The following is a 24,294-nucleotide window of genomic DNA, read 5'->3' as shown; positions in this document are numbered from 1 at the left end:
CAAGCGCCATGCTCTACCAACTAAGCCACACGGGACCTTCTTCTCCCCCTCTCTGCTTTTCTCGCTCTCCCCCTCCTTTTAACGATCTCTGTGAATGCAGATGTTCTGCGACAGCCCCTGCATCACAGTTTATCAACTCCCACAAGGCAGTCAGCGAAGGGGGAAAACAGTTGCAAAAAGGGAAGGTAGAATAGAGAGAGTACATGACTGTGGATAAATAAATAGTGTATAGATCAGTGGAGATTAAATCACAGAGGGCCACGGGACCGTCGGCTCCTCTAAGCTCAGTGTCAATGGAACACTTACCGGCCTTTCAGCGCTGCGATGGTAGACTTGTCAATCCTAGAGAGGGAAAGAGAGAGAGCGAGAGAGAGAGCGAGAGAGAGCGAGCGAGAGAGAGAGAGAAAGAGCGAGAGAGTGAGAGTGCGAAAGAGAGAGCGAGAGAGAGCGAAAGAGAGAGAGAGCGAGAGAGCAAAATAGCGAGAGAGCGAAAGAGAGAGAGAGCGAGAAAGAGAGAAAGAGGGAGAAAGAGAAAGAGCGAGAGAGAGAGAAAGAGAGCGAGAGAGAGAGCGAGAAAGAGAGAGAGCAAGAAAGAGAGAGAGAGAAAGAGAGAGAGAGCAAGAGAGAGCGAGAGAATGAAAGAAAGAAAGAGCAAGAAAGAGAGAGCGAGAAAGAGAGAAAGAGCGAGAGCGAGAAAGAGCAAGAGATAGAGAGAGAGAAAGAGAAAGAGAGCGAGAGAGAGAAAGAGAGCGAGAGAGAGAAAGAGAGAGAGAGAGAGAGAAAGAGCGAGAGAAAGAGAGCGAGAGAGCGAGAGAGTGAAAGAAAGAAAGAAAGAAAGAAAGAAAGAAAGAAAGAAAGAAAGAAAGAAAGAAGGAAAGAAAGAAAGAAAGAAAGAAAGAAAGAAAGAAAGAAAGAGGGGGGGTTAGGGGAGAGGGTGGAGAGAGAGGGAGGTTACTGGACATGAAACAAAATATGATGTTGTCTATGTTATCACTTAATTATGTGGCGCTAACAGGCGCAACATGGTTGGTACTTTCCAATGTAATAGATTAAATAATTAGTGTTGTAAAAAAATGCATTTTAGATGCATGGAGTTCAAACACAAACACATTTACAGGCCAGTCAACAAGAATGAACTCTGAGCGGATTTTAATAACAGACATACATAAACCATCCACAACATTTACATCTATATTAGAAAGCTTTAAAAACAGTCATTCAACCCCTACTGCTCACACAGTGACTATGGCTGGCGCTAGTTGTTAGACCTTTTTAAGAGCAGTTGTTATCGTACTTCGTTCACTTCAGTCCCAGACTCCGGTGATTCAAATAGAAATCGACAAAGAAAATAGGAATTTCAACATTTTCTATAAGGAAACACCGGAAAGAAAACAACGATTGAATGATTTTAATGATGGTTAACGATTTAAAACCACTGCCTGTTAATTTGATCATTCTAAAGGCTGAAAATCACTTTGGTTTTACATTGTAAAAACGAATAAGATAAAATAAAATCTCTCTCTCTTGGTAATGATATTGGTGGGCATTGTGTTTTGTCTGTGTGTGGTGAAGCCTGCATAATGACATCACAGACATGAGTGGACACCTCTCACAACCATGAATGACCTTCATGACAACTGACCTGAAAATGTCAAGACTCCTAGTACAGTACACCTATGCTCCCTAACTACAAGCCCTATGTCACTTAGCCAAGTAGTATCTATGCATCCCAAATGGTACCCTTGTCCCTACATAGTGCACCACTTTTTTACCAGGGCCCGATGGGCCTTGTTCAAAAGTAGTGTACTCTGTAGGTAATCAGATGCCATTTGATGTCTATTCCAGCTTCCTTGTCATCTCAGACATAAACAAATATCAGTTGAATGCTGTCCAGTGCTTTGAATATCATCATCACAATCTTTCTGGATGCTTCTATGAATGGCCTCTCTGTGATCATCATCATCACTGGTCAACAACAACCATAAAGCCCCCCCTCTTTCACCCCCCCCGTAAAAGGCATCACAGTGTGGTCATTCTATAGCCCAGTCAGCCTCCCCACCCTCCTCTGCTGTCTCCACCCTGCCAGCCTTACACTGGCTGTGTACTATGAGGCTCAGGGACAATGATGTAGGCTTTATTGAGCTGTATCTCTGGAGGCTCGTATAGAGAGGGGAAGTGGCCCTGCCCTGCCCTGACCACAAGGCTGATACATACACCAACTCAAGAGCATTGTCTGATAAGAAGCCTGCATACACCCTGTGACTACGTCTCTCCATATGGAGTGTGTGTGCGTGTGTGTGTGTGTGTGTGTGTGTGTGTGTGTGTGTGTGTGTGTGTGTGTGTGTGTGTGTGTGTGTGTGTGTGTGTGTGTGTGTGTGTGTGTGTGTGTGTGTGTGTGTGTGTGTGTGTGTGTGTGTGTGTGTGTGTGTGTGTGTGCCTTACTATAAATACACAGAGATGCACAGAGATGCAGTCTGGAGGTACTCCTCCATCAAAAACAACATTGTGTCTCAGCACCACAGATGGCATGGATGATTAATGCCATGATATATGCCTCTCCTCCACTAACTCTCCTTATGCTACCTCTTCTTCTCCTCCCTCATTACTTTCCCTCTCTCTCCTTCACCATCTGATGGGCCTGACACCTCCCTCCCTCCCTCCCTCCCTCCCTCCCTCCCTCCTTCCCTCTCTAATGCCCAGCCTGATCTTCAGAAATGCCACCACAACAGCAAGCTGGCATAGACCTGGCAGGCCACAGATAACTGTGTTCCCAGCTCTAGAGCAACAGTAGAAAGATGTAGCTTAGCAATAATCCGAACAGCCACTACTTGAGAGTGGATGCAGTAATTCATTTCAGTACCTTTTAACCTCTGGGTTTACTGTAGTCAACACTGTGCCTGCTTGGCAGCAGCCAGCCTGTTTCAGCATTAGGAAGTGGTTTGAGTGTATTCAGTTTTTGACTACATGGTGGGTTGACAGCATCAATGCAGTAATACATTGAGGTGAGCTGAGAGAGGGTAGTTCACCAGCTGTCTCATGGTCTCTCTACAGTGGCGTTTCCCAACCCTGGTCCTCCGGTTCACCCAACAGTACACATTTCCTTTGTAGCCCTGGATAAACACCTATTTCAACTCATTGAGGGCTTGATGATTAGTTGAATCAGGTGTGCTTATCCAGAGGTACAATACAAATGTGTACTGTTGGGTGAACTGGACACAGCAACAGTGACACACAAAATACATGCGTGTGTGTGCGTGCGTTTGTACCTGAAGTGAAGTGTGTGAAGGCGTGAAGCCAAGCTCCATTCACCACACGTTGTCAGCGTTTCTCTCTTCTGAGGCGATTGCCTTTTCACTTTTCAGGAAAAACTAACTCTCACACATGTAAATGTCATATAGGCCTTGCAAACTGAGATCATACATTCATTCATGAACTGACATAAGTAGTGTAAGAGACTCACTGAAAAGTGGCAATCTGGTATTTACTTTTAAATGAATGTTACTTAGAAATGCCTCATGAGCTAAGTTCAACTGTCTACCCCAAAATATGAGTTTGTTTGACATAAACAATATAATTATAAACCAAAGCTGTTTAGCTTAAAAACATTGGATCATTTGGATCTCATGGATGGTCCCATTCCTCAGTGGCAGGGTGTCTTGCTTTGTGTCATTAGACAAAAAGCGATCACATTTTCTGCACTCGAGATAAAAAAACGCCACTAGAGAAACACAAACAGAGTCCTACAGATGAGAAAACAACAACACAAAGCAACTCATTGACAACCGTCTGTGATCATTCCCCCTGGTAGAGACAGTACAGAGACCGAACAGCAGCCAAGCAAACTGCTGCAGAAGTGTTACACACACACACACACACATACAAAGTGGAACAGACAAAGCCCTCCACCCATCCTTCCTTTCAAAACACATTCAGCTCTAGTCTGATCAACGGCAGCCTGCTGAATTCACACACCCACATTCTCTCACACACACACACACACACACACACACACACACACACACACACACACACACACACACACACACACACACACACACACACACCTCCAGCCACCAGCCGTACGAGAGTTAGGGTAACGTACCAGCCGTATCCCCCAAAGGATACACTCCTCTTCCTTCTCAGCATTCTGACAGGGGCAGTGGGATTGTCACTCTCACTGTTTTTTCTTTTTTTATCTCGCTCCTCTCTCTTTCACTCTCTCGGTCTTTGAAGAAGTGTAGACAGTCCTGCTCTGTTCCCCTCCTCCCTCACCTGTCCTGCCGCTGCACACAGTTTGGCACTTCAGCTTCTCAGCACACAACTCAGCTCCACTCCACACAGTGGGGAGGAGAGAGTATGGGGCTGGGAGGGGCCAGACAAAGGGTAAGACATTCTCATCTGTTGTGTGTGTGTCTCTCTCTCTCTCTCTCTCTCTCTCTCTCTCTCTCTCTCTCTCTCTCTCTCTCTCAATCTCCTCTTTCTCTTTCACCCACACTGGACTCCACCCTCACACTTACTTACACAGATTCTAGCACACACACACACACACACACACACACCACATATGCCTACGTACGCACACACATCCACACTGACTTCACACTCCCTGTGTATTCACTTGTCGTGTAACTACTGGTCTTTTTATTTGATCTTTAACTCTGCACTGTTGGAAAAAGACGCGCCAGGTTCACTATTAGTCTACACCTGTTGTCTACGAAGCTGTGAGAAAGAACTGAACTGAAATGTCCCTCACACCCACATTCCCTCCTCTCGGAGTCACCCAACCTGCCCCACAAGAAGGAAGGAAGTGTTGCCACAGCCGGTGTCACTTCCTCTGTTCTGGACTTACCAGGGCGGTCTTCATCAGGAAACAACTTGATTTATTTCTATCAACGTGGCCCTTGCCAATACAGTCACATACGACGACACACACCGTGAATATGTACCGTACATTCAAATGTACTGTTTATTCATTGCTTCAGACATATCAGATACTGTCGATTTTGCATTTTGAATGGAAGCCTGATCTGGTCTGATTTCCGGCCTGGTCTGATGAAGCCAAGATTGAACTATTTTGGCCTGAACACCAAGCTTCACATCTGGAGGAAACCTGGCACCATCCCTACGGTGGTGGTGGCAGCATCATGCTGTGCGGATGTTCTTCAGCGGCAGGGGCTGGGAGACTAGTCAGGATCGTGGGAACGATGAACAGAGCAAAGTACAAAGATCCTTGATGAAAACCTGATCCAGAGCACTCAGGACCTCAGACTGGGGTGAAGGTTCAAATTCCAACAGGACAACGGCGCTAAGCGTACAGCCAAGACAACGCAGGAGTGGCTTCGGGACAAGTCCCTGAATGTCCTTGAGTTGACCAACCAGAGCCCGGACTTCAGATCGAACATCTCTGGAGAGACTTGAAAATAGCTGTGAGCGACACTCCCCATCCAACCTGACAGAGCTTGAGAGGATCTGCAGAGAAGAATGGGAAAAACTCCCCAAACACAGGTGTTCCAAGCTTGTAGCATCATACCCAAGAAGACTCTGGGCTGTAATTGCTACCAAAGGTGCTGAGTACTGAGTAAAGGTTCTGATTACTTATGTAAATGTTAATTATAAATCAGCAAACATTTATAAAATCCTGTTTTTGCTTTTTAATTATGGGGTATTGTGTGTTGATTGATGAGGGGAAAAACAATTTAATACATTTTAGAATAAGGCTGTAACGTAACAAAATGTGGAAAAATCAGGGGGTCTGAATACTATCCGAATGCACTGCATGTATATATGTATATAACCATCTACATACAGTACATACTGTAGGAGCTGCAAAGTTGCCACTCTGAATGAACCAGGACCCGTGAGACAGCCAGGATGTGTAAAAAAAAAAATGGCACCCTACTCACTTTATATTGCACTATTGTATATAGGGAATAGGTTGCCATTTGGAACACAGCTCCAATTTGACTGTGAACAAAAGGAGGGTCCTTCCTGCTCCAGCTCTGCCACATTCTTAGGACGAAAATAAACAACTATGATTATTACTTGTTTTCTTTGTATTGAAATAAAAGGGGTTTTTCCAATATTCAACATAAGAAACACCACAGCCTTATCCACACTGTCTAGTATCTGGTATCACTGTAACCCAAAGTCAATGAAAAATCTTTATTACTTTAAATATGTATGTGGTACTTGACTCAAAACTAAATGAAAGGTTTTTTTGATGCAAATTAACTTTTTAAATGGGTACAACTTTGTCACAGCAAGTTCAAACTACTTGATTGTAAAGTTTAAACTGTTTAAACATAAAACATGTTTTATCGTTTATTGAGCATTAACCTATTAACTATTTCTACATCAAAATCTGTCAGGACAACTAGGTACTCACATTTTCTTGGTAATATCACATAGAAATTATATTTTGTTTAAGCAGAGGTTAGTCAAGTCATTGTTTACATTCATTTAAGAAGAACGAACTATCATATTTCCCAGCATGCTCTACTTCATGTAGATAAAAAAAAAAATGGTTTTTAATATCTGTGTTTTTGCATATACAGAGCATTCGGAAAGTATTGAAACCCCTGGACATTTTCAACATTTTGTTTCGTTACAACATTTGGTAGTTGTTTGACATTCATACTATATTTGGTGAGGGATACATCACCGGTAGCCTATACATGAGGGGGATATACTGTACATTGATTGATTGAGTCATCTTATACTACACAAAGATAAATAACATTAAACGAATCCCCATCAGTTTGATTGTTTTGCACCCGCTTCTGAAACGACTGTTCCAGATTAAATGGTTTAGGTAAATGGTTAAATGGTTTAGGTAAATGGTTAAATGGTTTAGGTAAATGGTTAAATGGTTTAGGTCTCCTCACAATGTTCCTAACCCTGGCAATCCTTACGAATGCAGGTTGCGGTTGAATACAAATTCCAACTGTTGGATATGGTTTTGCAAAATTCCGGGGAATTTTTTTAAAGTTACCAGGTTTTCAAGAAATACCTGTCATTTGATTCCTGGAAACGGGAGGGAATAAGCAGGAAATCCTTCAACCAGGATTTTGTGAAAATCTTGGAATTGTAAGAAAGTTACTTGAATTTTACAACCCTACTTGCAGCCCTGATGTGGCCTGTAAAACTAGGCCTCAAAACAAGGCCTAATGAGATGTGTAATGAGATGAGATGTGTAATGAGATGTGTAATGAGATGAGATGTGTAATGAGATGTGTAATGAGATGAGATGTGTAATGAGATGTGTAATGTCTCTTCTGTAAGAGTTTACAAAAGAGTATTCTAAGTACAATCAACTTCATATAAAACATTTCTTAACATCTGTTTAGAGTTCAAACCCGCTGATAACTTTTGTATTTAATTATCAATGAGCTTCAAGTCAAATGGATCTCGATCCTTTTTTGACTTACTCAAACATTTAAAGCTGATACAACTCAAATCTGGACCCCCCTACATGGTCACAGTGACTCGGTTTGAGTAATGACTACAAAATCGCATTAAGGAACAACGTTCCCCTCAACGTCAGCAAGACAAGGGAAGCTGATCATGGACTACAGGAAATGGAGTCCCTGTCCACATCGACGGGGCTGAAGTGGAACGGTTCAAGAGCTTCATGTTCCTCTGTGCCCACATCACTAAGGAATTAACATGGTCCACACAAACCAACACAGTGAAGAAGGCACAACAACGCCTATTCCCCCTTAGGACGCTGAAAAGATTTGTCATGGTCCCTCAGCACCTGAAAAGGTTCTACATCTGCACCCTTGAGAGCATCTTGACTGGCTGCATCACCGCCTGGTATGGCAACTGCTCCGACCACAAGGCACTGCAGAGGGTTGTGCGTACAGCCCAGTACATCACTGCCATCCAGGAACTCTATACCAGGCAGTGTCAGAGGGTTGTGCATACAGCCCAGTACATCACTGCCATCCAGGACCTCTATACCAGGCGGTGTCAGAGGGTTGTGCGTACAGCCCGGTACATCACTGCCATCCAGGACCTCTATACCAGGCAGTGTCAGAGGGTTGTGCGTACAGCCCAGTACATCACTGCCATCCAGGACCTCTATACCAGGCGGTGTCAGAGGGTTGTGAGTACAGCCCAGCACATCACTGCCATCCAGGACCTCTATACCAGGCGGTGTCAGAGGAAGATCAATTAAATGAGATGAGCATCACTTGAACTCCAATCTGCAGCGCTCCCAGTGAAACGGTACCTCCGTCTGTCTGTCTTTCTGTGTTTTAGATGAGCCAGACTGGATGCCCGGCGCCTTTTCACATTATGACATGAATCAACACACAACGCTCAAGTAGATTGTTATTGTCTAGTGGACGGACATGAGCTGTGTCAAAAAAAAACTAACGAGGCAGATAAACTCATCAAATGTGTCGTGTCACAACTATTGTGTCAAATGTGTTGTGTGTCAGTTGTACAACCCGAGGCCCACTTTCCATCCGTAATGTAATTTCCACTCGAGCCGACATACTACGCAGTGTTTACTATGAATGCCATCTCCGCAGCTGAGGGGACGATGCTTAAGGCATCGAAGTTATCGGTTGTACAGTATAGCACGCCTTGCATTGAATCCCGGCCTTAGTCACCCCAGTAAACCTTCGCATGGAGGAGACCAGGCAAGCTTTGACCTGATGACACATTCTAAGGTGTACACTTCAACACAGGCACAGTGTACTGTTGTACTGTACAATACTGGCAGGAAGGAGCTCCTTATCACAAGCTACTTTTACAGTATAGCAGCCCCACACACTTCAGCATATTTCCAGAAGAATAGCCTTCTCAGTTCCTTGACACACATGCTTCAGATATATGATCAGAAACACCCTGATGCTGCAGTGTAACCAGCAACACCATCAGCCCGTTCACGAAACCGACCCAATGCTTTCGTCCCAAATGTACGCTTTCGAACGGTTCGAGTTTGTGCTCAACGTGGCCTTCTGTCCCAATGGGAATGAAGAATTATTTGGTGCTCAGCCACTCTGTCATTCAATTCCTCTTGTCCTAACTGCCATCCTGATCCCTTATTGTGCTGGTCAGAATTAGTGGACTATGAAGAGAACAGGGTGTCATTTGGAACTGTCCCCTCCCCCCCTAAGCCCCCTCCCCTCTATACAAACCAGGAGTCCTGGCAACCCTTCATTAGGCACACCTGGACTTCATCACGTCCCTGATTACTTCCCCTTTATTTAGCCGTCTGTTGTCACGAGTCCTTGGTTGCTATTGGTTTGTAGAGTTCAGTAGGCGGCTCATGTTTGTTTCGTTTGTATCTGGTCCGTATTAAAACTCACCTTCTGAACCCGCGTTCTTTACCCGGCGCGTACTTTACGGGAACACACACCGTATAAAAGCACGTTACACCACGTTTAATCATCCCACAGAGGGTACAAACTGCCAGAAGTACGTAGAAGTCCTGAGTCATTTAGTTGCAGTAATGGATTAGTTCCTAATATCTCCCCAGTGGTGTGTGTCCTCACACATTACTAAAGGACATAAAGACATGTGACACGTGGTCAAATAGAATTGTATTTCTTTGCACATGGCAGCACGCGCAAGACGGGATACATTGTTCAAGGCAATATGAAAGAGCTTTTCCACTCCATTCCTGTGTCTCATTATTTGGGCCAGGAGTTTTTCCTGAGCCAGAAACAACATCACAAATAAGCGTCACAATGCCAAATAGGCAGCGTCAGAATTCCCTGACAGCCAACGGAGACAGCCATCAATCAGGGGCGGCAGGGTAGCCTAGTGGTTAGAGAGTTGGACTAGTAACCGGAAGGTTGCAACTTCAAACCCCGAGCTGACAAGGTACAAATCTGCCGTTCTGCCCCTGAACAGGCAGTTAACCCACTGTTCCTAGGCCGTCATTGAAAATAAGAATTTGTTCTTAACTGACTTGCCTAGTTAAATAAAGATAAAAAATAAACCTTTGTTCCAATGTCAACGCCATCAGACACTCAGTATGATGCCTGTCTGCTCTGTTGGAGTGAGTGACAGTGACAATGGTCAGTACTGATGTTTCAGACTGTCTCTTGTCATGGTGTCTTTTTGTCTAGCTTCGATAAGCAGCTTTATCAAGGCTCTTTCTATCAGTCTCTCAACCAGAGTTTTACCCCACCTCCTGCCACCAGAGATTTAAGAGTCATGGGGGGACAATATAGAGCAGGGGGGGGGGGCTGAGGGAGAGAGAGAAACAGAGAGAAAACCAATAGAGAGAGAGAGAAAAGAAAAAGAGAATCTGGCAAGGGCCAGGCGGCACTGTTGCAATGCACTCAAAGTGAAGCCTAAAGTAGAAAGGAAGTGGGTGAAGAGAGGGAGAGAGGGGGAGAGAGGGAGAGGGGGAGAGGGGGAGGAATGCGGGAGATTAGACTTTAAAATCAGGCGGATACAATATGTTACATGAGCGAGCCTCATTGACACACATGGGCCAAACCATTAAATACGCAGTTGGACGTTAATTAAACCAGCTTTAACATGTTCACAATGACGTTGCACCTGAATATATACCTTAGGCAGTATGTATGGTTATGCCAATAAGCTTGGAGCTAAATGGACTGCGGTTTTGCAGTGCTGAATAGGGTGTTGTGTTGATGTCTGGTGGATTGATGGCCTTGCCTTTTTTCTCTCTCTCTCTCTCTCTTTGTTTCTCTCTCTCACACACACACACACTCCTCTTTCACACACTCCACTCACACACACACACACTGCCTCCCCCAATACTGGAAACCCCCCCCCCCCATACTGGACCCTCAATACTGGACCCTCAATACTGGACCCTCAATACTGGACCCCCCATACTGGACCCCCATCCCACCCCTCTTTCCTGCCACCTCATCCCCCTTTTCACCACCTCATCCTCATCGCTCTTTTTCCTTTATTTCACGCTAATCTACATCTCTTTATCTTAAATCGCCCTCCAACCCAATACTGAACCCTTACAAAAAAGGGTTCGCAAAGAGTTCCTTGTGGAGGGTATATGGTGTTACATGGAACCTTTTTGGTAGAACCTTTTTGGTTCAAGGTAGCACCTATTTTTCCTAAGACTGTTGTCTGACAACTCTCCTCCTTTCTCCCTCATGCCGACCTTACTTCCCATTTCACCCTTACTCTTTCCTCTCCCCTTTTCCCTCCTTTCATGTGTTGATCCTCTCGTTACCCGTGTTGATCCTCTCGTTACCCGTGTTGATCCTCTCGTTACCCGTGTTGATCCTCGCGTTACCCGTGTTGATCCTCTCGTTACCCATGTTGATCCTCTCGTTACCCGTGTTGATCCTCTCGTTACCCGTGTTGATCCTCTCGTTACCCGTGTTGATCCACTCGTTACCCGTGTTGATCCTCTCGTTACCCGTGTTGATCCACTCGTTACCCGTGTTGATCCTCTCGTTACCCGTGTTGATCCTCGCGTTACCCGTGTTGATCCTCTCGTTACCCGTGTTGATCCTCTCGTTACCCGTGTTGATCCTCTCGTTACCCGTGTTGATCCTCTCGTTACCCGTGTTGATCCACTCGTTACCCGTGTTGATCCTCTCGTTACCCGTGTTGATCCTCTCGTTACCCGTGTTGATCCTCTCGTTACCCGTATTGATCCTCGCGTTACCCGTATTGATCCTCTAGTTACCCGTGTTGATCCTCTCGTTACCCGTGTTGATCCTCTCGTTACCCGTGTTGATCCTCTCGTTACCCGTGTTGATCCTCTCGTTACCCGTGTTGATCCTCTTGTTACCCGTGTTGATCCTCTCATTACCCGTATGCGCATAGAGCCCAGCAATTTTCTCCACTGATCTTTCATAAGGCCCAACCATACGCCCACACAAACTGCCTCTGTACCAACCACACACCACCACCATGTCACTTTCTACTGAGCCTTCTGCCATGCTCATCTGGCATTCATTCTTCCTGACAGAACGCACTGATGAGAGGAGAGGAAAAAGTACTTTTAAACCATTCAATAAACAGTTTTGCTGTTTTTCGTCATTATAGCAAGATGGGTGGGAACGCAGTGCCCACCCTGCCGCTCCAAACACACACACACACACACACTATGTGCTGGATAGCCACATATTATGTGAACGATGAACTTGAGATTTGGAGAGACAACTGCCCTCTGACTCATCTGACAGCTTATCAAAGTTTGCGCTTATCCCCCAGGAGTGAAAGTGAGAGAGAAAGAGAGAGAGAGAAGGGAGGGGGGGGGGTGGAATGTGAAGGAGGGAGAAGAGAAGAAAGAGCCATTCAGGGTGAAACTAAGATAAAGGACAGGGAGAGGTGAAAGGAGAGAGATTCAGCGAAAGAGAGACAGAGACAGTCAGAGAGAGAATTGAATGAGGGAAAAAGGAAATGAAAGATCCTGAGATTGAATGGAGGCCAATCAATTAGGGGAGGGAATGACAAGCAGGGCAGTGAGGTGGAAAATGGAGCTAGCAGATGAAGAGAGGTTAGAGAGAGAGAGGGAGAGAGAGAATGATGAGAGGGAGAAAGAGATGAGGATGACAGATGGAATGAATGAAAAGAAGATGATCACACGTAGAAGAGAAGGAGTGAACTCCAAATTGACCTTTAGACATGCAGGTACAGTGGATTGGGAAAGTATTCAGACCTCTGCACTTTTTCCATATTTCATTATGTTACAGCCTTATTCTAAAAATGATTCAATAAAAAAATCTACACACAATAACCCATAAGGACAAAGCGAAAACAGGTTTTTAGAAATGTTTGCATATGTACATTAAAACAAAACTTCGTTGTGACAATCGAAATTGTGCTCAGGTGCATCCTGTTTCCATTGATCATCCTTGAGATTTTTTTACAACTTGGAGTCCACCTGTGGTAAATTCAATTGATTGGACATGATTTGGAAAGGCACACACCTGTCTATATAAGGTCCCACAGTTGACAGTGAATGTCAGAACAAAAACCAAGCCATGAGGTCCAAGGAATTGTATGTAGAGCTCCGAAACAGGATTGTGTCGAGGCACAGATCTGGGGAAGGGTACCAAAAAATGTCTGCAAAATGGAAGGTCCCCAAGAACACAGTGGCCTCCATCATTATTAAATTATAGAAGTTTGGAAGGACCAAGACTCTTCCTAGAGCTGGCCGCCCAGCCAAACTATGTAATCTGGGGAGAAGGGCCATGTCAGGGAGGTGACCAAGAACCTGATTGTTACTCTGACAGAGCTCCAGAGTTCCTCTGTGGAGATGGGAGAACCTTCCAGAGTGACAACCATCTCTCAGCACTCCACCAATCAGGCCTTCATGGTAGAGAGGCCAGACGGAAGCCACTTCTCAGTAAAAGGCACATGACAGCCCGCTTGGACTTTGCCAAAAGGCAACTAAAGGACCCTCAGAACATGAGAAACAAGATTCTCAAGTCTGATGAACCCAAGATTGAACTCTTTGGCCTGAATGCCAAGCGTCACATCTGGAGGAAACCTGGCACCATCCCTACGGTGAAGCATGGTGGTGGCAGCATCATGATGTGGGGATGTTTTTCAGTGGCAGGCACTGGGAGACTAGTCAGGCTTGACGGAAAGATGAACGGAACAAAGTACATAGAGATCCTTGATGAAAACCTGCTCCAAAGCACTTAGGACATCAGACTGGGGCCAAGGTTCACCTTCCAACAGGACAACAGCGCTAAGCATACAGCCAAGATAATGCAGGAGTGGCTTCGGGACAAGTCTCTGAATGTCCTTGAGTGGCCCAGCCAGAGCCCGGACTTGAACCAGATCGAACATCTCTGGAGAGGCCTGAAAATAGCTGTGCAGCAACGCTCCCCATCCAACCTGACAGAGCTTGAGAGGATCTGCAGAGAAGAATGGGAGAAACTCCCCAAATACAGGTGTGTCAAGCTTGTAGCGTCACACCCAAGAAGACTCAAGGCTGTAATCTCTGCCAAAGGTGCTTCAACAAAGTACTGAGTAAAGGGTCTGAATACTTATGTAAATGTGATTTAAAAAAATGCTTTGTCATTATGGAGTATTGTGTGTAGATTGATGAGACCTTTTTTTTATGTTATCAATTTCTGAATAAGGCTGTAACATAACAAAATGTGGAAAAGGTAAAGGGGTCTGAATACTTTCTAAATGCACTGTACAAATTAAAAAGGGGGAGAGGGGCTTTATATAAAGCCCTGTCCCAGATCTGTTTGTGCTACCATGTCAACTGAAAGACCATAGGAGTTGGCAAGGCAGCACAAACAGACCTGGGATCAGGCTAGGCTGTACAGGCTTACATCAAGTATCAAAGTCTCATCTGCTGTAATTTATAGAAACATGATGCCTGCTTAGAAACAGCCAACACTTTACCAAACATCTAAATGAATCTGTGGAGCGTATTCCTTATCTATGCCAGTGGATGCTGGTGGGATGAGCGATCGGAGGACAAGCTCATTGTAATGGCTGGAATGGAATAAATGGAATGATATCAAACACATCAAAAACATATGGATTATACGTTAGACTCCTTTTCATATACTCCATTACAGTTATTACAATGAGACTGTCCTCCTATAGCTCCTTCCATCAGCCTCCACTGATCTACGTATCACCTCCCATAGCTAGAAGTTGGCTGGCAGAGATCTGAGAGGCAGCAGTACACCTGAGAAGATCCCATTATAGGTCTATTTCCAGCTGTCACCAAGAGGATGGCGAGAAAGAAACCAAGACGTTGCAGAACATTACAATGGGAGATTTGCATCTACAGTATCACACACACACACACACACACACACACACACACACACACACACACACACAGACAGACACGCACAGTGACACACGCACACAGTGACACAAGTGCACGCACAGTGACACACACAGTGACACACGCGCACACACTGTGACACACACACACGCACAGTGACACACGCGCACGCACTGTGACACACACACGCACAGTGACACACAAGCGCACAGTGACACACAAGCGCACAGTGACACACAAGCGCACAGTGACACACAAGCGCACAGTGACACACAAGCGCACAGTGACACACTCACACACATTCTCTCTTTAGATGAATGACTGGGTGTATATATTCGACAGAGGAAGCTCAATCTGCACTTGATGTACCGGAAAGTGGCTAATGCTGTTCATTTCCATTTCCAGAGATGAATCTGTGTAAATTCATTTTTTTTTTATATGGGCTGGCTTTCAAAAGCTAAGAACACTTTATTCCCTCTGTGTCAATGGAAGCTTCTGAGGGAGCGCGCTCATTAAGACACACACACAAGCGTGTGCATGGACTCACACGCACAATCATACACACAAATGAACACACACACACATCTGCATAATGTTAGCATCCACAAAAATGCCTTCACACACACACACACGTGCACACGAGCACATACGCACTCAGAAGTAAACACTTCTGCACAGCCAGCGCCTTTGATATGACTGGCAGCTAAGCGTTCCCACGTTCTCTCTTTCTCTCACTCTGTCTCTCTCTCTCTCTCCATCTCTCTCTCACAGCAGCCAGGCTGCAGCTGGCGGTGCTCTCACACTGACGAGCACACAGCAACAGTTTAACACGGTCTCTCATACGCACTCATGCCACCACCCACTGTCGTCTTGTCACAGCAGTCAGAGAGAACCAAACAGGAATATGGTGTATATGACACGACTTCTATAGTACTGTCCTCCTCAAGGGTCATGTGAAAGCTTACCTTGACTCACCCACGGATCCCTTGCATGCTGTAGAGAACATGTCTTAGCGAGTGGCTGGTCCAACATTAGCGGATGGAATGGCAGAGCATGAGAGGACAGGGGAGATTGACTGAGATGCGTGAGTGAGTGAGAGAGAGAGTGTGAGAGAGAGAGAGAGTGTGTGAGAGAGAGAGAGTGTGAGAGAGAAGGAGAGATCGAGAGAGAGAGAGAGAGAGAGAGAGAGAGAGAGAGAAAAGCGAGAGAGTGAGGGAGAGAGAGAGCGAGAGAGAGAGACACACAAGAGGAGAGTGTGTGTCAGAATGCAGGATGCGTGGGAAGATGTTGTTGCCATGGTGAGGGATACGCCTAAGCTCTTCCCTGGTTGGGTGATGACCTAGAGGAGAGGAGAAAAGAAAGGAAGGGTTAAAGCCAATACTGTGACACTGGTTGAGGTCACCTTAGTCACAGGTCACTGCACAGACACTCACACACCCCCAGGCACGCACGCACGCACATGCCTCACAGCCAAATGAGACTGCACAATGAGAGGGGGGGGAGATACAGCATTGAAATCAGCGACACCAAGAAAATACACACACTCACATATCCACACCCTTCCACATGCACATACACAGACACACACACAGAAACAGATACATACACAGACACACACAGAAGCAGATACATACACAGACACACACAGAAGCAGATACATACACAGACACACACACAGAAACAGATACATACACAGACACACATAGAAATAGATATACACAAACACACACACACACAGAAACAGATAGACACACACACACACACACAGAAACAGATACATACACAGACACACACACACATACAGATACATACACAGACACACATAGAAATAGATATACACAAACACACACACACACACAGAGAAACAGATACATACATACACAGACACACACACATACATACACAGACACACACACACATACAGAAACAGATACATACACAGACACACACACACACAGAAACATACACAGACACACACAGAAACAGATACATACACACACACACAGAAACAGATACATACACAGACACACACGGAAACAGATACATACACAGACACACACACATACAGAAACAGATACATACACAGACACACACACAGATACATACACAGACACACACAGAAACAGATACATACACAGACACACACACATACAGAAACACGTGTTAACCCTCGCAAGGCTGCAGGCCCAGACGGCATCCCCAGCCGCGCCCTCAGAGCATGCGCAGACCAGCTGGCTGGTGTGTTTACGGACATATTCAATCAATCCCTATACCAGTCTGCTGTTCCCACATGCTTCAAGAGGGCCACCATTGTTCCTGTTCCCAAGAAAGCTAAGGTAACTGAGCTAAACGAATAACGCCCCGTAGCACTCACTTCCGTCATCATGAAGTGCTTTGAGAGACTAGTCAAGGACCATATCACCTCCACACTACCTGACACTCGAGACCCACTCCAATATGCTTACCGCCCAAATAGGACCACAGACGACGCAATCTCAACCACACTGCACACTGCCCTAACCCATCTGGACAAGAGGAATACCTATGTGAGAATGCTGTTCATCGACTACAGCTCGGCATTTAACACCATAGTACCCTCCAAGCTCGTCATCAAGCTCGAGACCCTGGGTCTCGACCCCGCCCTGTGCAACTGGGTACTGGACTTCCTGATTGGCCTCCCCCAGGTGGTGAGGGTAGGCAACAACATCTCCACCCCACTGATCCTCAACACTGGGGCCCCACAAGGGTGCGTTCTGAGCCCTCTCCTGTACTCCCTGTTCACCCACGACTGCGCGGCAACGCACGCCTCCAACTCAATCATCAAGTTTGCGGACAACACAACAGTGGTAGGCTTGATTACCAACAACGACGAGACGGCCTACAGGGAGGAGGTGAGGGCCCTCGGAGTGTGGTGTCAGGACAATAACCTCACACTCAACGTCAACAAAACTAAGGAGATGATTGTGGACTTCAGGAAACAGCAGAGGGAACACCCCCCTATCCACATCGATGGAACAGTAGTGGAGAGGGTAGTAAGTTTTAAGTTCCTCGGCATACACATCACAGACAAACTGAATTGGTCCACTCACACAGACAGCATCGTGAAGAAGGCGCAGCAGCGCCTCTTCAACCTCAGGAGGCTGAAGTAATTTGGCTTGTCACTAAAAGCACTCACAAACTTCTACAGATGCACAATCGAGAGCATCCTGGCGGGCTGTATCACCGCCTAGTACGGCAACTGCCTCCGCCCACAACCGTAAGGCTCTCCAGAGGGGAGTGAGGTCTGCACAACGTATCACCGGGGGCAAACTACCTGCCCTCCAGGACACCTACACCACCCGATGTTACAGGAAGGCCACAAAGATCATCAAGGACAACACCAACCCGAGCCACTGTCTGTTCACCCCGCTATCATCCAGAAGGCGAGGTCAGTACAGGTGCATCAAAGCTGGGACCGAGAGACTGAAAAACAGCTTCTATCTCAAGGCCATCAGACTGTTAAACAGCAACCACTAACATTGAGTGGCTGCTGCCAACACTCTTACTCAACTCCAGCCACTTCGATAATGGGAATTGATGGGAAAGGATGTAAAATATATCACTAGCCACTTTAAACAATGCTACCTAATATAATGTTTACATACCCTACATTATTCATCTCATATGTATACGTATATACTGTACTCTATCATCTACTGCATCCTTATGTAATACATGTATCACTAGCCACTTTAACTATGCCACTTTGTTTACATACTCATCTCATATGTATATACTGTACTCGATACCATCTACTGTATCTTGCCTATGCTGCTCTGCACCATCACTCATTCATATCTTTATGTACATATTCTTTATCCCCTTACACTGTGTATAAGAAATTAGTTTTGGAATTGTTAGTTAGATTACATGTTGGTTATTACTGCATTGTCGGAACTGGAAGCACAAGCATTTCGCTACACTCGCATTAACATCTGCTAACCATGTGTATGTGACAAATCAATTTGATTTGATTTGAAACAGATACATACACAGACACACACAGAAACAGATACATACGCAGGCACATGCACCCAGGCACGTTTGGCACACACACAAACAGGGGACCCATAAATCAGCTATTTCAACAAAGCTGCCTCCTGACTGCCTCAGTATATGTCTGCCCAAAGAGCAGACCAGTCACAGCAGTGTCCCATCAATACTCTAAACAGAGTTCACACAAATCAGCCACTGTAAACGATTTGCTATTGGTTTTCCCTGTGGCGTTGTAAGAGCTCTCTGGTAATAACAGAGCATGACCCCTGATAAGGTAGTGTGTGTGTGTGTGTGTGTGTGTGTGTGTGTGTGTGTGTGTGTGTGTGTGTGTGTGTGTGTGTGTGTGTGTGTGTGTGTGTGTGTGTGTGTGTGTGTGTGTGTGTGTGTGTGTGTGTGTGTGTGTGTGCGTGTGCGTGTGCACGTGTCACATAGTGAGCGGAGCAAAGCCTTCGGGACATGTTTAATCAAATCTACTCCCCAAACACGCGTCACATACACAAACACACGCACACAGTCAGTCCGTTTGTCTGTTCTTTCGGTTTATCTTCTTTCCTCTCTAATCTCCAGGCAGTTTAGTGTTGGGGAGAGCCTTTGTGAGTTCTAATTGGTGCAGGTTCTGGGGTTGCCTTGGAAACCCTTTTGATAGGGTTCTCCGGAGGTCCACCAAAGTTTTGGTTATTGTATAGTATAACAAAACCAAACACTATACACAATGTGACCTTATTATCCAGTACACGATGTAACCTTACTGTCACCACACTCAAGGTTTCAAAGTGGAGAGACATTTAAATGAACCAAGCCATCAAACGGACAATAACGTGCAGCACTGCTTTGTCACAGCCATGATGATGTAACTAATGGCCAGTAGTGTGCAACGTTATTGGTTCATCATAGGTTTGTAATGCAGCACGAGTCGATCCACCCAAATGAGAGATACTATGGTCAGTACAACAACCTCAACTACATAACTGGCTATAGTGGCGCAGTGGTTCTAAGACACTGCATCTCACTGCAAGAGGCGTCACTGCAGTACCTAGTTCAAATCCAGACTGCATCACATCCGGCTGTGATTGGTTGTCCCATAGGGCGGTGCACAATTGGCCCAGCGTCGTCTGGGGTAGGCTGTCATTGTAAATAAGAATTTGTTCTAAACTGTATTTCTACTTAGTTAAAGAGAAGCTACAGAGCTGATTTGAAATGACTACAATTCAAATGATATGACTGGAGTAATGATTTGTTGTTGAAACCTTTCCAAAATACTGAAGCATACTGTATGCCATTAGCTATCAGCAGTGAAGGGCGAAACGATATGCAGCACAGCTGCCTGGCTGTATCGTAAATGTAAGTACTAGTCAAATGAGATTCATCAATGTTGAACTGTGTGCTTTTAATAAGGTTATGTCAATTGTGGTAGAACCATAAAAGCGCTCCTGTGTGCACAGTCCTGGGTGTAATATAGAGAGGTCCATCCCATCCTGTTCTTTAACCTTTACTAAGGGGAGTGGAGATGAGAGACGGTTGTCAGACAGGAATACTGGAGTCTATAAAACAGGCACATTGAGTTGGAAAACGGGTAGAGGACACGAATAGAGCTCTACCCTTTCTCTGTGACTGTGAGAGTTGAGTAGAGTTTTATCCTGTCTCTGTGACTGTGAGAGTTGAGTAGAGCTCTACCCTTTCTCTGTGACTGTGATGGTAGAGTCCTACCCTTTCTTTGTGACTGTGAACGTTGAGTAGAGCTCTACCCTTTCTCTGTGACTGTGAGGGTAGAGTAGAGTCCTACCCTTTCTCTGTGACTGTGAGGGTAGAGGAGATTCCTATCCTGCTTCTGTGACTGAGGGTAGAGTAGAGTCGAGTCCTACCCTTTCTCTGTGACTGTGAGGGTAGAGTAGATTCCTATCCTGTTTCTGTGACTGAGGGTAGAGTAGAGTCCTACCCTTTCTCTGTGACTGTGAGAGTTGAGTAGAGCTCTACCCTTTCTCTGTGACTGTGATGGTAGAGTCCTACCCTTTCTCTGTGACTGTGAACATTGAGTAGAGCTCTACCCTTTCTCTGTGACTGTGAGGGTAGAGTAGAGTCCTACCCTTTCTCTGTGACTGTGAGGGTAGAGGAGATTCCTATCCTGCTTCTGTGACTGAGGGTAGAGTAGAGTCGAGTCCTACCCTTTCTCTGTGACTGTGAGGGTAGAGTAGATTCCTATCCTGTTTCTGTGACTGAGGGTAGAGTAGAGTCCTCCCCTTTCTCTGTGACTGTGAGGGTAGAGTAGAGTCCTACCCTTTCTCTGTGACTGTGAGGGTAGAGTAGATCCCTATCCTGTTTCTGTGACTGAGGGTAGAGTAGAGTCCTACCCTTTCTCTGTGACTGTGAGGGTAGAGTAGATTCCTATCCTGTTTCTGTGACTGAGGGTAGAGTAGAGTCCTACCCTTTCTCTGTGACTGTGAGGGTAGAGTAGATTCCTATCCTGTTTCTGTGACTGAGGGTAGAGTAGAGTCCTACCCTTTCTCTGTGACTGTGAGGGTAGAGTAGATTCCTATCCTGTTTCTGTGACTGAGGGTAGAGTAGAGTCCTCCCCTTTCTCTGTGATTGTGAGGGTAGAGTAGAGTCCTACCCTTTCTGTCTGAAGAATATAAATAAGAAAAGTAATACCATAATCAACATTACCCTGGTTGACACATGACACACTCAGGCTACATCCTAATTGGCACCCTGTTCACGATTTAGTGCACTAGTTTTGACCAGGGCACTACGGGCTCTGGTCAAAAGTAGTGCACTACAAAGGGAATAGGTTAGCTTTTTGGATGCAGCCTCCCTCTATTTCTGTTGGGAGATATTCTGAGACATACTGTCAGTTCACAGGCTCTCCATCTCACTGACATGTGCACTGTACTGTCTAGGGTCAATCACCCTCATAACATAATGTTTACTAGACAGGCAAATGGGGGCATGGACATCAATACTGTCATAGCGTCATACATCAATGGAATACGAAACAGCTCTCTCTCTCTCACACACACACACACACCCACACAGACATGCATGCACGCACCAATAGCCTCGGAAATCCCTAACCTATATTGTTAGCATTGTGGGAGCCAACCCCTCTGCCGAGGGAGGCACCAATGCAGGCACGCACGCACACACAAACACACACACACACACACAACAGGCACACACACACACACAACAGGCACACACACACACATCCGCACACGCAAACGCAGGTACACACGTGCACACACTGATACACGCTTAAAGGTCCAGAACAGTGAAAATCATGTTTTTCATGAAATTGGATGATATTTAGATGACACCAGTTCAGAGTAGTCAAGGTAACCTAGGTAAGTACCAGCATGCTTGTGGCGTGAGAGTGGCAAAGAAAAAAACATCTCAGACTGGCCAATAAAAAGAAAAGATTAAGATGGGCAAAAGAACGCCGACACTGGACAGATGAACTCTGCAGAGAAGGCCAGCATCCCGGATTCACCTCTTCACTGTTGACGTTGAGAATGGTGTTTTGCGGGTACTATTCAATGAAGCTGCCAGTTGAGGAGTTGTGAGGTGTCTGTTTCTCAAACTAGACACTCTAATGTACTTGTCCTCTTGCTCAGTTGTTCACCGTGGCCTCCCACTCCTCTTTCTATTCTGGTTAGAGACCGTTTGCACTGTTCTGTGAAGGAAGGAGGACACAGCATTGTACGAGATCTTCTGTTTCTTCAATTTCTGACTGACGAGTTTCAGAAGAAAGTTATTTGTTTCTGGCCATTTTGAGCCTGTAATCGAAACCACAAATGCTGATGCTCCAGATACACAAATAGTCTAAAGAAGGCCAGTTTATTGCTTCTTTAATCAGGACAACAGTTTTCAGCTATGCTAATATAATTGCAAAAGGGTTTTCTAATGATCAATTAGCCTTTTAAAATTATAAACTTGGATTAGCTAACAAAACGTGCAATTGGAACACAGGAGTGATGATTGCTGATAATGGGCCTCTGTACACCTATGTATATACTCCATTAAAAATCAGCCATTTCCAGCTACAATAGTAACTTACAACATTAGCAATGTCTACACTGTATTTCTGATCAATTTGATGTTATTTGAATGGACAAAAAAAAGGTTTTCTTTCAAAAGCATGGACATTTCTAAGTGACCCCAAACTTTTGAATGGTAGTGTAAATATATATATTTTTTAATTAATTGGGTGGATGGGCTGCACTGAAAATTACAACCATGTCACGAGTGTGCAGTGCACATTTTGAGAGAAGTTGCTTTATCTTTTGAAGGGAGAACATTCGATGGGTATCGCCGGGAAGCAAATTTTGACAAAGGATGCTACAGCGTTATTGACTATTGATCTTGCAAGCGCTGACCATAATGTACGTTTCAGAGTTTGACGAATCAGACACGGCAGCCAACATTTTGGGGAGATCGGGGGTGGGAGAACATTGTCGAAATAGTTGCACAGATACCGGAACTTGTGAATTCAATTTAGACTTTATTACAAACGTAACAGAGCCGAGCCCTTCCATGGAAAAGTCTACATTCTCATATTACAGAGTCCTGCCTTTATAGGATTCTGTCTTTGCATAATGTATAGAGTCCCCTCCCTCTATATGTAAATAGCTTGTTTTGACCTTTCTCCACCATTATCTTTCCATCTCAGTTCTTGCTTGTTATTAACGCCCACATCTGACAGCTGTATAGGTTATGATAGTAGCGGGGCCCTGGTCCTATATGTTCCATTCCTTATATAGCCATTCTGTTTCAGCTCTTCAAAGTGGACAGTCTAAATACTGCCTGCTAATATTGGAGTCATGAGTTTTGCATGTGTTTTGCTACCACAGAGGGGCTAATGTTAATTCATGCCACTGTGGCTGTGGCTGCTTTGACTTGTTAAATGTACATTTTCTGTCACACACCTGTAAGTCACTGTACAGTTTTTGTTCCTCCATCCCCAAGCCCTCGACATTGAGTCTGAGATGAAGGAATGTGGTCCACAAAAGGAGTTGTGGTGTGTAAAACATTAGCATTTGTAATTTAGTCCTGAAAAAATAAAATAATATTTTGCTCTTCAAGTGTGTGGGTTGTGTTCTGACAGTTGATGTAGCTGGTGTCACTGGGGCTAATCACTATCCCTCTCCTTGTGTCTTTCCACTGTCATCAAGCAGTAATGATAGACATTTCGGGAAAATTCGACATCTACTCTGTCTGCACGGCTTCCCAGGCAACCAACGCAGCAGGAGCAATGTGATACAAAACCAGCTTTCCATAAATGTAAAGAAGGGGGGATTTGATGTGAAGCTTGTGAAGACAAACCCAACGTACTGTAAGTCATAGTTATTATCAATTGATCATTAAAAGGCACACAAACTTTTCCAAATACAAACATAGAAAAGTTTGACAAAATGGTGCACAACCAAATACTGCATATTTCAAATTGAGTACTTCGGAAATACCGTAAAACACATTGTAAAATCACTACATCAATGAATTGATTGCGTCGTAAGGAAATTAAATTCACTATCCAC

General features: G+C 45.1%; 1 protein-coding gene across 1 annotated transcript in view; it reads right to left on the bottom strand.

The window, feature by feature from the left end:
• LOC135546192 (rap1 GTPase-activating protein 2-like) overlaps positions 1–4,368 on the bottom strand; it is a 93,357-nt gene extending 88,989 nt beyond the window's left edge. Inside the window, exons 1-2 of the mRNA XM_064974412.1 lie at positions 4,103–4,368; positions 307–342 (exon numbers count right to left, since the gene is read on the bottom strand). Coding sequence (XP_064830484.1) covers positions 307–342; positions 4,103–4,146 — 80 coding nt within the window. The 5' untranslated portion in view covers positions 4,147–4,368. The remainder of the gene's footprint in view (positions 1–306; positions 343–4,102) is intronic.
• Between the last annotated feature and the right edge of the window lie 19,926 nt (positions 4,369–24,294).

The sequence above is a fragment of the Oncorhynchus masou genome, chromosome 9 (assembly GCF_036934945.1).
Source record: "Oncorhynchus masou masou isolate Uvic2021 chromosome 9, UVic_Omas_1.1, whole genome shotgun sequence".
Classification (NCBI taxonomy): Eukaryota; Metazoa; Chordata; class Actinopteri; order Salmoniformes; family Salmonidae; genus Oncorhynchus; species Oncorhynchus masou.
Note: the sequence above shows the minus strand (reverse complement) of the source record. Positions and strands in the feature narration are given on the sequence as shown.